The sequence below is a fragment of the Sinocyclocheilus grahami genome, unplaced genomic scaffold, assembly GCF_001515645.1.
Source record: "Sinocyclocheilus grahami isolate Dianchi unplaced genomic scaffold, SAMN03320097.WGS_v1.1 scaffold344.1, whole genome shotgun sequence".
Taxonomy (NCBI): Eukaryota; Metazoa; Chordata; class Actinopteri; order Cypriniformes; family Cyprinidae; genus Sinocyclocheilus; species Sinocyclocheilus grahami.
The window spans coordinates 569,376-580,426 of record NW_015505523.1 but is presented as its reverse complement, the minus strand read 5'-3'; the positions used below and the strand labels follow the sequence as shown (position 1 = coordinate 580,426).

The 11,051-nt window shown below is 35.6% G+C and overlaps 2 protein-coding genes across 5 annotated transcripts in view; one reads left to right on the top strand and one right to left on the bottom strand.

The window, feature by feature from the left end:
- Window positions 1–3,355: 3,355 nt before the first annotated feature.
- LOC107548127 (thy-1 membrane glycoprotein-like) lies at window positions 3,356–5,973 on the bottom strand. Of its 3 annotated transcripts, none has more exons than XM_016228678.1 (4): window positions 5,834–5,973; window positions 5,002–5,056; window positions 4,017–4,349; window positions 3,356–3,930 (listed from the first exon to the last, which is right to left on the bottom strand). In XM_016228678.1, the coding sequence occupies exons 2-4, from the start codon at window positions 5,045–5,047 to the stop codon at window positions 3,776–3,778; spliced, it is 534 nt and encodes a 177-aa protein (XP_016084164.1). In that variant the 5' UTR covers window positions 5,048–5,056; window positions 5,834–5,973; the 3' UTR covers window positions 3,356–3,775. The 3 variants fall into 3 exon arrangements, with proteins under 3 accessions (XP_016084164.1, XP_016084161.1, XP_016084162.1); XM_016228675.1 differs by lacking the exon at window positions 5,834–5,973 and adding an exon at window positions 5,362–5,520; XM_016228676.1 differs by lacking the exon at window positions 5,834–5,973 and adding an exon at window positions 5,362–5,520 and having other exon boundaries at window positions 3,762–3,934.
- A 2,564-nt stretch (window positions 5,974–8,537) lies between these two features.
- The window catches only part of LOC107548171 (nectin-1-like), a 35,966-nt gene continuing 33,452 nt past the window's right edge, over window positions 8,538–11,051 (top strand). For both annotated transcript variants that reach the window (XM_016228745.1, XM_016228744.1), the window contains exon 1: window positions 8,538–9,257. In XM_016228745.1, coding sequence (XP_016084231.1) covers window positions 9,206–9,257 — 52 coding nt within the window. In that variant the 5' untranslated portion in view covers window positions 8,538–9,205. The remainder of the gene's footprint in view (window positions 9,258–11,051) is intronic.

Sequence of the window (11,051 nt, the reverse complement as noted above, 5' to 3'; positions counted from 1 at the left end):
CAGTCTTGATGACGTATGCAGCCTGCAAATGAGAAACGGCCATAATCTAACACGATCATCAGACATAAAACAGCATGAAAACTGTGTAACGTTATGGAATAAAATGTCTATCAATAAAGAGGTAATAATGACTGTCAAGCTTTGGGGTGTTGATCAACTCTATCTACATTTTGATTCATTAATTAATTACATTTGCTTTTTATTCAAAATGTCGTTTTATTTCTTAATTTTTTTATATGACACTTACCCACATTCAAGTGTTTAAAAAAAGAATGCATGAAGCTAGAATAAAATGTTTTTGTTTACAAGCAGATACCCTGTTCTTTCTTTTGATGTTTTGTATGTTCAGATATTCATGTAACAAAATATAGCCTATACAAATTAATACCTAAATAGGGACATAGTAGTATACTTAAAGTATGATGTAAAGTTCACTTAAAGAAAACTTACGAGTATACTTACAGTATAAAACTACTAAACTAGTAGTTTACTGAGACTATGCTTTAAAGTGTACTAAAAATGCTACTCCAAGTATTTAATTAGTAAACTATCAGTATACCTATAAGCTCACTTTTAGTATAGTTGCAGTACAAGCTAAAAATATTGATGTAAACTTGTTGTGTACTCAAAGTTTACTACTGTCAGGGCTCGCAAAATTTCAAAATCCCTGGTAGCCCTTCGGGCAGGCATTCTTCAGATTTTGGTAGCCAAAAAATGAATTTAACTAGCCCAAATAAAAGATATTTTATTTTTTCTTCAAAATCTCACGGTTCGGATTATATTACATTATCATATCACATTTTGAGTCACAGATCTGATCATTTTTCAGATGAGCAAAAAAAATATGGTTCTTTATTATTTAAGTAAGACTTATTATTTAAATAACAATTTACTACTTCGATAACACAGCAAAAAAATAGTAGCATATATAGGGATGTAACAATTCACTCAACTCACGATGAGATATAATTCATTATACTGATTTCACAATAATATTTTCTCACAATTTCTTTTTTTTAAAGGTGTTCTTTTGTTATTTCTCAGACCAAAAGAATCGCTCCTACTTTGTGAAATTGAAAATGTCAAACAATATACTAACTTGAAATTTTAAAACAAATCCCAAATCAAATAAATAAATAATACAAATAAAAGAAATTTCTCCATGCAAGTAAACTAAGGTTTTGCCTGTCTATTTAAATCACGATCCAAACAAAAATGCTGCATACATGTTATTTAGATTGTAAAATTTTGAAATTTGAAACAAAAACAAAATTGTCTGACTTTAGCTTTGTGATTCTACATAAAAAATCTGAACGAAACAAAAACAGCAGACGGGCTGAATGAGAGGCAAATGTCACTGTCTGACAGCAGGTGGTGCTTAAACAGCAGGTATTTATAGGCTGCTGCCCCTTTAAGACCGAATGCACGGATCCAATATAATAATGCACGTGCGATTTCTTTCTCCACTGTTTACGTTCATTTAAGACATGAAAATACTTGCCGAGATTATTTTGAGATAATTTTGCGTGTATGTGTCCCTTCAAGCTAAAGAGGAATCAATTCTGTATTCGTGCTCTGCCTAAAACGCCGCTCTGTATGTGTGCGCTTTGAGCGTGTGCGCGCGAGCACCGAACTGAATTCTTCATGCGCATAAATGGTTTAAAACGCTTGAATGTTTAAATTGGTAAGACTTAGAAACACATGTAAATGATAAACTATGATCCGTTTCACCCCTACAAGCGAGTGAACAACGCGAATCAAGGAAGGGATTTTATATCACTATTCAAGATAGCCCGTCGGGCAGGAGAGTGATACATTTTGGTAGCCCGACTGGAAAACACAATAGCCCCGGGACGTCGGGCTAGCGATTTGGTGAGCCCTGACTTTTATACTTAAAGTATACTTAAAAGTATCTTCACTTCTTCACTGAAGAAGGCGATTCGTGAGCGGAGAAGAGCAAGATTCATGCTTTCAAAGTGAAAGCTGTCTGTGTTAGTGAGCACAGCCTCAGTGACGCACACACAAATGCAATACTGTCAGCGATATGAAATCATTGGTGACAGCATTCTACTCCGATCCGCCAAAAAGGATGGAGCCGCTCAGTGTAACGAGGGGCGCAGATCCTTGTGTAAACACACCGGCGGATCAAAGTGCTGCAGAATGAGTGAGCACGTAGGCTCTGAGCCGGCATGGTATCACTCAAACCTGCTTGCTAAGCCCCGTGACTCCACTGTTTCTTTCTCCGAGCTCGCTTCATTGAAGAAAGCGATTCGCATGTGGAGAAGAGCGAGACTCATGCTCTCTGTGAGAGCATTCCGTCTCAGCGAGCTCGCGGCTCTGCGTGGGCGCTGCCCAGACAGGCGACGCACTCACTGTCCTTCTGCATTGTGCAGGACTTCCCGCACGAGCCACACTCGCGGCGCGACATTTGAAACAAGGTCGCTAGGAAATCTGCTCAGGAATTTGCTCTTTTAGGTGCCGGATGGCCACAGGAGAAAGCTTCTCGCTTCTTCCACTGCCGGGGATTCTTCTAAGGGAGGCGAGCTGCAGGCTGAGCTTCTTCCTTCTTCGGCTTCTTGATTGCAGAGTCAGTGAAGAGATGATCCTCGTCGCTGAAGGAGAATAATCTGATGAATGGCGCTCTGAGTCGATTTATATATGGGTCGGCTCCGCCCTTTCTGGTGGGCTAAAGCGGCATTGGTTTGTGCAGCTACACAAACGTGATCAAATCAGGCTTCAGTATAGAGTACAACAGGAGTTTTCCCCATAGCGTTATATGCAACGGGAGAGACCATTCTAAAGGGAACTGATGTTGTACTACTTCTGCTTCACAGGAAACATTTTAGACAGAGAGAGAGAGGCCATTTTAGGTTGGTCATTTCTTTTATAATGTATAGCCAGACCTTTGGCTTTGACTTTTAACTTTCGATTGAATGCCTGGACCTTTTTGCAGCTTTTTGTGGACAGGAACTACCTGGAAAAGGCCATCTTGTTGACATGCAAAGTGACCAACCACAATTCATTGAGTTTAAAGAGAAGAGAAGTTAAGGATTTTTCTCAAAAATGTGTTGAAGTCTTGAGCTCATTCACTTATCTCCAATAACCTAGCTGATGGGATTTATTATCATCTTGACATTTTTAGTAATCAAAAAGGACAACTTTTATTTTTTTAAATTTTATTAGTTTATTTTATTTCACAAATGAAGCAAGAGCTATAACACCAGTGACAAATTTTATTAAAGATACATTTTCTAAGATGGCAATAGCATTTTCAAAACAAACTACTGATCAAATTAAAATGATATCTTATATACCATTAAAATATTTTTTCTTTCACACAAACATTAAACAGTGTGCAACTGTGTAAAATTAAACAAGTGAACTATGAGGGAACAATTAGTTTATAATTATGTTCAAAGTGCTGGGAAAACCATAATTAAGCCAATAAATTATGGGATTTATTTATTTATCTACACACTAATGACCCAAGATGTTAATGGTGCATTTCATTGAAAGCATTGATGGCACTGTTGCAGTACAATTGCTCGACATAACTTCATCAACAATTTTAATAGCAGTCAAGAATCTTAAAAATCCTTTAACTTATTGCACACACAACATGTCTTCAGTTGTGTTTTGGCTAGACAAGTAATAAAGCATAAAGTAAACAAATACCTTCATAGAGGCAGCAACCGGTAGCCTACTTACTTTACAGTAAAGGCAGAGCATGTAGATCGAAAAGCATTTCTAAAAATACTCAAATATGCTGAGAAATCTACAGAAATACTCTATTTATACTCTGCAAATATGATGGCATAGCTGACTGTTTCTTAAAAGGCTTCCCATAGCTGTAAGATGCACAGAGGAACCAGAAGATTGAGCCAAGGATAACCCAGCAGAAACACACTGATGGCAGAACAGGGCTCGATGCTGTCTGAAAGGCAAAGACAAGTTCAGGTTTAGGCAGAGAAAGTATTCATTTAGTTTTACATAGTGCCACAATACAGCTGCTTTACCTAGTTCAACAGACAGAGTCTTCTGGATCTTGGTTACTTTACAGATGAACGTTGTATTCTCAGTGACGGTGAAGCTCATAATGGTCAGCCTGAATCCATATGGCTCAAGCTCTGTCACAAACGTGTTGTGCCTGAACTTGGGTTCAGGCATGATTCCAGAGATGTTGGTGTTTATGATGATCTCCTTCTGGCCTTTAGACATGGAGAACTCATAGTCTGTGTGGTAGTTGTGTCTGGGCTCCAGAAGGCAGTCCACTCTGAGGTCGTTATCTTCCTCTTGGCATACTGTAATTACACTCTCTTCATCCTGACACAACACTGGGATCATCAGAACTGGAGATGAGAAATCATTGAGCCTGTTAGGTATTTGCCATATCTGCACAATGTTTTGTAAAAATCAAGAGTTGAGTACAGCACTACATTTAAAGTACTCCCCAAAATTATAGTTGTCATCATTTGCTCAATCTCATGCCTCCTCAACACTGACTTTCTCTCTTTTGAGGATTACAAAGGGTGAATCTTTGAATATTTGTAATTTTTGAACTGGATGTTAATTTTCCATTTAACAAAAGTGGGTTGGTAAATCTTCTTTTCAGCTATATGTGAGGTAATGTATTATTGATTGTGATACATTGTATCCATAGAAAAGTGTACTTATATATTTATATATTAAATATTACCGGTATATTATATATTATTATTGTTTTATATGTGTGTGTGTGTGTATATATATATATATATATGTGTGTGTGTGTGTGTGTGTGTATACAATTCTTATATATTCCTTAATCAAATAATTTCTGATTAAATCAAGAATTTGTTTCTTTTGTCAAGCAATTGACATTAGCAAACTGAAAGGTAGGAAAAAAGAGAACTGTTCAATATAGAATTAAAATGTATTTTTAGAGAATATTTTATATTTGAATGATTAGAATGGTAGCATATGAAAAGCAACATTAGGAAAACATCTTCATAATGTTCTTACCTCCCAAAGCAAGAATCCACCCAAACAGAGAGTTAATTGTATTCATTGCAAAACTCTAGGTAGAAAAAAGGAAAGAGGAGAGTTAAATATCACAGTACAGAATAAAAACATTTGAACATATATATAGATACTATTTGATTATCAAATGTGCTGTTATATAAAAAAAATATTCACAATATTATATTCACACGCTCTGTTTTCCCAGAGCGTGTGAAGGTCTAAATAACCTTCCTATGAAAAGCATTGCAGATGAATTAATAATTAGCTTTGAAATAACTATCTAGAGTGGTCAATAAATCTAGCCTGAAATCTAAAATGAAATGGTTTGGAAAAAATAGGAAAGCACACTGTTAAGCAAACCTGAATTTTAAAATGTTTAGTCTTGTCGATAGGTGGACCATCCATGAAACTGTGCTCTTCAGACAATAACAACAGTGCTGTAGCTCCATCTAACTGCCTCACACAGCATTTCACCTAACAGCATGAAGTACTGCACTGCAGTGGACTGCAGCAGCCCCTCCCATCGATGCTGCACTAATGCAACGCCTCAGACCACAACATATGAGAACATTATCATATGACCATAATATGTCTATTCACCTTCCCCAAGTAAAATACCCTGATGAGAATCATGAAGGCTTTTTGCTGCTTCGATGAGCCCAATGTCATTCTTTTATGTAAAATACATTTTACTGACAGGCATGCAATTTTCTGACAGGATGTACATTATCTTGTATATCATAAAAGCTGATCTGCTCTGTGTAATCCTCAATCACAGGCCAACTCTTTTGTTGCCAGAGCAGGCATGAGGTTATAGTTTCCATACATTTACCTTTCAGAGGCTTTATGGTCGTGCTGTTTTAATCCCAGTCTGTGATGTTTTTCATTTGGCAGGACACCTTCTCCTGTGGTTCATAAAGCTTCAGCTCTATGGAGAGTGGAAGGAGAAGAAGGAGAGAGGATTCGAGAGAGGAGAGAAGGAAAACCGTTTGTCTCCCCCTTTTGAGAGAACTAGAAAATGCTATTTACCAAATGTTATGCAGAGTTTCCCACGATTCATTTTGCCTTGAGCTACCAGGGAATTCCAAGTATAACAAGTATTTATTTACAAGATGTTTCAGTATTTATGTTTGCTATTACACTACTGTTCAAAATTTGGGGTCCAGTTTTTAAATGTTTTTAAAAGAAGTCTCTTGTGCTCACTAAGGTTGCATTTATTTGATAATATATCACAAATATTGTGAAATATTGTTACAATTTAAATCACTGTTTTCAATTTTAATATATTTTAAAATGCAATTTATTACTGTGGTAGCATTTTCAGCATCATTACTCCAGTCTTCAGTGTGACATGATCCTTCAGAAATCATTTCAATATGCTCAAGAAAAATGTCTAATTATTATCAATGTTGAAAATGTTGTGCTGCTTAATATTTTTGTGGAAACCATGATAAATTCTTTTTAGGATTCTTTGATTAGTAGAAAGTTCAAAAGAACAACAAACTTTTGTAACATTATAAATGTCTTTATTGTCACTTTTGACCAATTTAATAGTGTAGTTTACCAGTTTGTTGTAATGAATCAGTCACTGATCAACACTTATACAGCATTTATTATATTAGTTATTGTAAATGTTGGTCAATTTATGGTCAATTTTTTTATTGATACATTTCAACATATAAAATTCCATATGTTAACATTAGTTAATATGTTTGGAACCAACAATAGTATTTTTAAATTAACATTAAAAAACAAAATCATTTCATTAAGATAAACACATGTTTGTTCATGGTTAGTTCATGATACCCAACCATAAATAAATGCGTACCATAAATTGCTGTTGATTTAGAAGGCCAATAATGGAAAACCTTAAGGTATGGATTACTTTTTTATAAACATGTATCAATTTCTGAAAAGAAGTAAACATCAGCAGAAAAGAATAAAGAATATTGTTCTTTTCAATATTTGCAGTGGGCCATCATTTCCTAAATATGATATATATAAACATTAATACGATCGATGTTTATTTTTCTTAAATATATATATATATATATATATATATATAAGAAATTTAAACATTGATCATATTAATCAAAATAAATATCTTTGCTTGTGCTTTTTGACTTCACTATTTATCATTACTACATTACTTATTGAAGTAAATACATCAGATCTGTTGTGCCCTGACAGCTGCCAATCATTTGGTTCTCTTGCATTTTATTTTCAGTAAACACTGTGGGTGTGCCCTAGTGAACTATTTGTTTGTTGCTCTTTGCATTTCAATTAGAGCACAAATTAGCATGTAAAAGGCCTTTATTGTCATTTTCTAAGATGGATGCAGGCATATTCAATACCGCTAAAATTTCAGTCAATCTGCACCACAGACAAATGCTGTTTCTAGACAGGTGAATATCACACACACCAGTGTTTATTGTTGCTTTATTTTCCATGGGAATGAATGATTATTTATTTAAGAGATTAAAGAGAGTGACATCTCCAGTGTTTCCTTAAGTGACAATGTATGGTTTTTGAAAAGCACTGAAGTTGAGAATTAATTCCACTGATTTATTTTGAATTGTTAATTTGTCTCGGCTGATAACAACGCTGCTGGAGTGTGAAAAGGATGTTTTACATTTGAAAGGATTTCAAAATAAGCCATGACAACCTGCCCTTCACATCAAATGAAGAGATTAATTCATCTGAACCATACAAATGTTGCTCATTAATTTATTGCTTTGGAGTCCCAACAAATTGAGATGAAAAATGCCTATTTAATTGTATTTAATTAACACAAAAAAATAAAATGACAACAATGAATTTCACAATACTACCCAAAGTATCATAGGAATACATTCTAATCTGATTTAAGCTGTAAGCAATGTTTTCATCAGTATGTTATAATGGCAAGGCAAATATGTTGCAATTTACAATCTAAACTTAAAAATTCTACTCAATTTTAGTAATTTTTATTGAGTTTTTATTCATTCTCTGAACCATTTGATCGTATGTAGAGTCATGGCCGTTTTTCATCCTTAATTTAAAAAAGTGCAATTTAGTTTAATGAAGCAATTACGTTTTTATTTATTGGGATGAAATGTTTACAGTGCATTACGGTATGTACTGAAATTATTAACAAAAACTGCCCTGCCTTCCACAGGGTTTGCACAAATGTTTTGACAAAAGTATGTAATGTAATGTAATTCTATACAGTAGGCCTACTAAAGTGATGTTAGCCTATACGATTGCAGTGTCTTAATTATACTGCATTTTACATTATATTAGAACATAAAGATAGTCCTTTCTTTATTATTGTTTGAACATTGGACACTGCAATGCAGTTCTGAAATTGCATGTTCATTTTTTGAGCACCAGAGGGAGGTGTAGGACTAGCTACACCTTTTACACGAGCTTGCACAATAAATTCCCTTTAAATGTATACCCCAAAATGCTTTACAAACCAGAATGTGGGCGTTATCACACATTAAAACTGTTCAGTGAGAGACCACACTGTTGAATCGCGCGATGAGTTATTACTTGTATTGCTCCGCCTGAAATGTGATCCATTAATCGTATTGCCCTTAATCACCGGGCGAATCAGACGAGAGCTGCAAGTTGGGCGCAACTTTGAATCCTGTGCTGGTTCGCGTAATTAATTTTACGTTTCTTAAACATCCTACAGTTTAACAGGGACCAGGGTTTATGTTAGGTAAAGCAAATACGACGAATTTCCTCAGAACAGTTGATGCTTTTAGAGACTTTTGTCAGAAGCGCATGGATGAGGATAACCTCTTCAGGACGATAGGTCAACAACTGAGTGAAGAAAACCCGTTCACTCTTTAGTCTAGGCTGCAACTGGACAGAGACCTGAAGTTTATGTTGATACGGTCTTCCATTCTTCTTTAATCTCGGTGCTTTAAGCTGATTTGTGTTCGATCCGCTACCCACGCGCGCAGTTCAAAGTGCGCCTCGATGCGCGTAATTGTTTTACTCAATCGGGAGTATTGAAGGGTTCGGTCCAGCGCCTGGTGCTCATACGGACTGGCTGACAAGTTCAAATTAAGAATTGGACATCTAAATACCTTCAGTTTTCCTGTCACATCTCAATAAATGGGGAACCTGGATAATTGTTCTCTAAGGGACTGTGCTTTCTGTTAAACTCATACCGCACCACTCGTTTTGAAATCGGTGCATCTTAAACAAGACCATGATGTTTATGAAATTGTTTGTTCCACTGATGTCCATCGGTTTGATACGAGGTAAGACAGACTCTTTCTTCTTAGTGTTCTTTAACGCCTCTCTGTCTCAATTTACGTTGTCAGTCACTTCTATGTTGTTTTTCAAAACATTACGTACTATTTAAAACAATTATTGAAACAATAACAGCTAAATAATTCATTAAAACTGCATTTAAATTATGAATAGCAGTAGTAATAATAATAATATTCAATTAATTATCAATAATAATAATAATAATAGTAATAAAAACAGCAACAATAATCATTTAGAAAATGCTGTTTCTTTATCATTTGACTTAGACATTAATAATTGTGTGCTATTTTTTAGAGGTTCACCATGCAATTTATCATAGAACTGATATTAAAGAATCAATTATGTAGAAAAGTGTTACTTGGTTAAAAACAAAATATTGGTCAAACTTGTAGTTGGTAACTCTTCAATATTGACCAGTGTTGTTTTTCTGACCAATAGCCTACCAATTATTTTAATCTGTCTTATTACTGATATGCAGAATTTTTCATTGTTTTATTTCTGCTTATTGACACAGTGCTATTTAAATTCGCCATGCTTCCTGTAGAACATACATGAATTGACGAAAAGTGTTCATACAGTGCCGTGAAAAGGTTTTTGGCCCCATTGCTGTTTTTTTTTATTTTTTGCATATTTGTCACACTTAAAAGATTCAGATCATCAAACAAATTTTAATATTACACAAAGATAATGCAAGTAAATACAAAATGCAGTTTTTAAATTATGATTTCATTTATTAAGGGAAAAAGCTGTCCAAACCTACCTGGCCCTAAGTGAAAAATGAATGGCCCCCTCCTGCTAAATCATGAACGATCTGTGATTAACCACATTATTTTAGAAAGCTGAGTTAAATTTCACTAGCCAAACCCAAGCCTGATTACTGCCAGACCTGTTGAATCAAGAAATCACTTAAAGGGGTCATATGAGTTATTTTAAAGATCATTATTTTGTGTATTTGGTGTAACAGAATATGTTGACATGCTTTAATGTTCAAAAAACACATTATTTTTCAAATACTGTACATTATTGTAGGTCCTCTGTGCCCCGCCTCTCTCAAACGCTTCGTTTTCTACGTAGGCCCTCCTTCCGACAAGCGCAGTCTGCTCTGATTGGCCAGCTGACCCAGTGCATTGTGATTGGCCGAGCACTGCAAGCACTCGTCGGAAATGTAACGCCCCTTACTATAATCGCGAGCTTCATCTTTCAAAATAAATGTAAAGACAGTAAATAATGTCATAAGTTTTACCATCAGTTCAAGCCTGAAAGGGGAACAGAGTCACGTGACAGACACAGTGATGAAGCTGGTATGTGTTTGCAGTACACAAGCCACAGTTAAGACAGCTGACTCCACTGTGATGTGACCCTGTCTCTCTCTCACACACGCGCGCACACACACACACACGATGCGCAAAACTCCGCATTTGAACAGTCAATAGCAAATACTTAAACTAATAACAAAACATACTTACAGTAGCTGATTCAGAAGCGCCAGATTGTCATAGCAAAGTCAGAATTACCTCCTCTCCTAGGTTCACGAAATGGTCGTCCATAAAATGCATTGCTGTTCTGTTGTAAGTAATCTTAAAGATTCCTAAATGCATCTACTTTCGGAAGGCCAAATAAAGGGCTTTTGCTTTCGCCTAGAAACACACAGTGTCTCCCTAACATGGCTGCATCAACACTAACTGCCGTTACAAAAACCACGCCTTCTTTCTTTGCGTGAACATTTGGGCGGCATTACGCAAATCTTCCCACATAGTGAGGTAGATATGTGGGGGCGTGTT

Coding starts and splice junctions, on each gene's coding strand:
- LOC107548127 (XM_016228675.1), bottom strand. CDS start 5,406: ATGGATGGTCCACCTATCGACAAGACTAAACATTTTAAAATTCAG. Junction 4,350..5,001: donor GTGGATTCTTGCTTTGGGAG/GTAAGAACATTA, acceptor TCTCATCTCCAG/TTCTGATGATCCCAGTGTTG. Junction 3,931..4,016: donor GACTCTGTCTGTTGAACTAG/GTAAAGCAGCTG, acceptor CCTTTCAGACAG/CATCGAGCCCTGTTCTGCCA.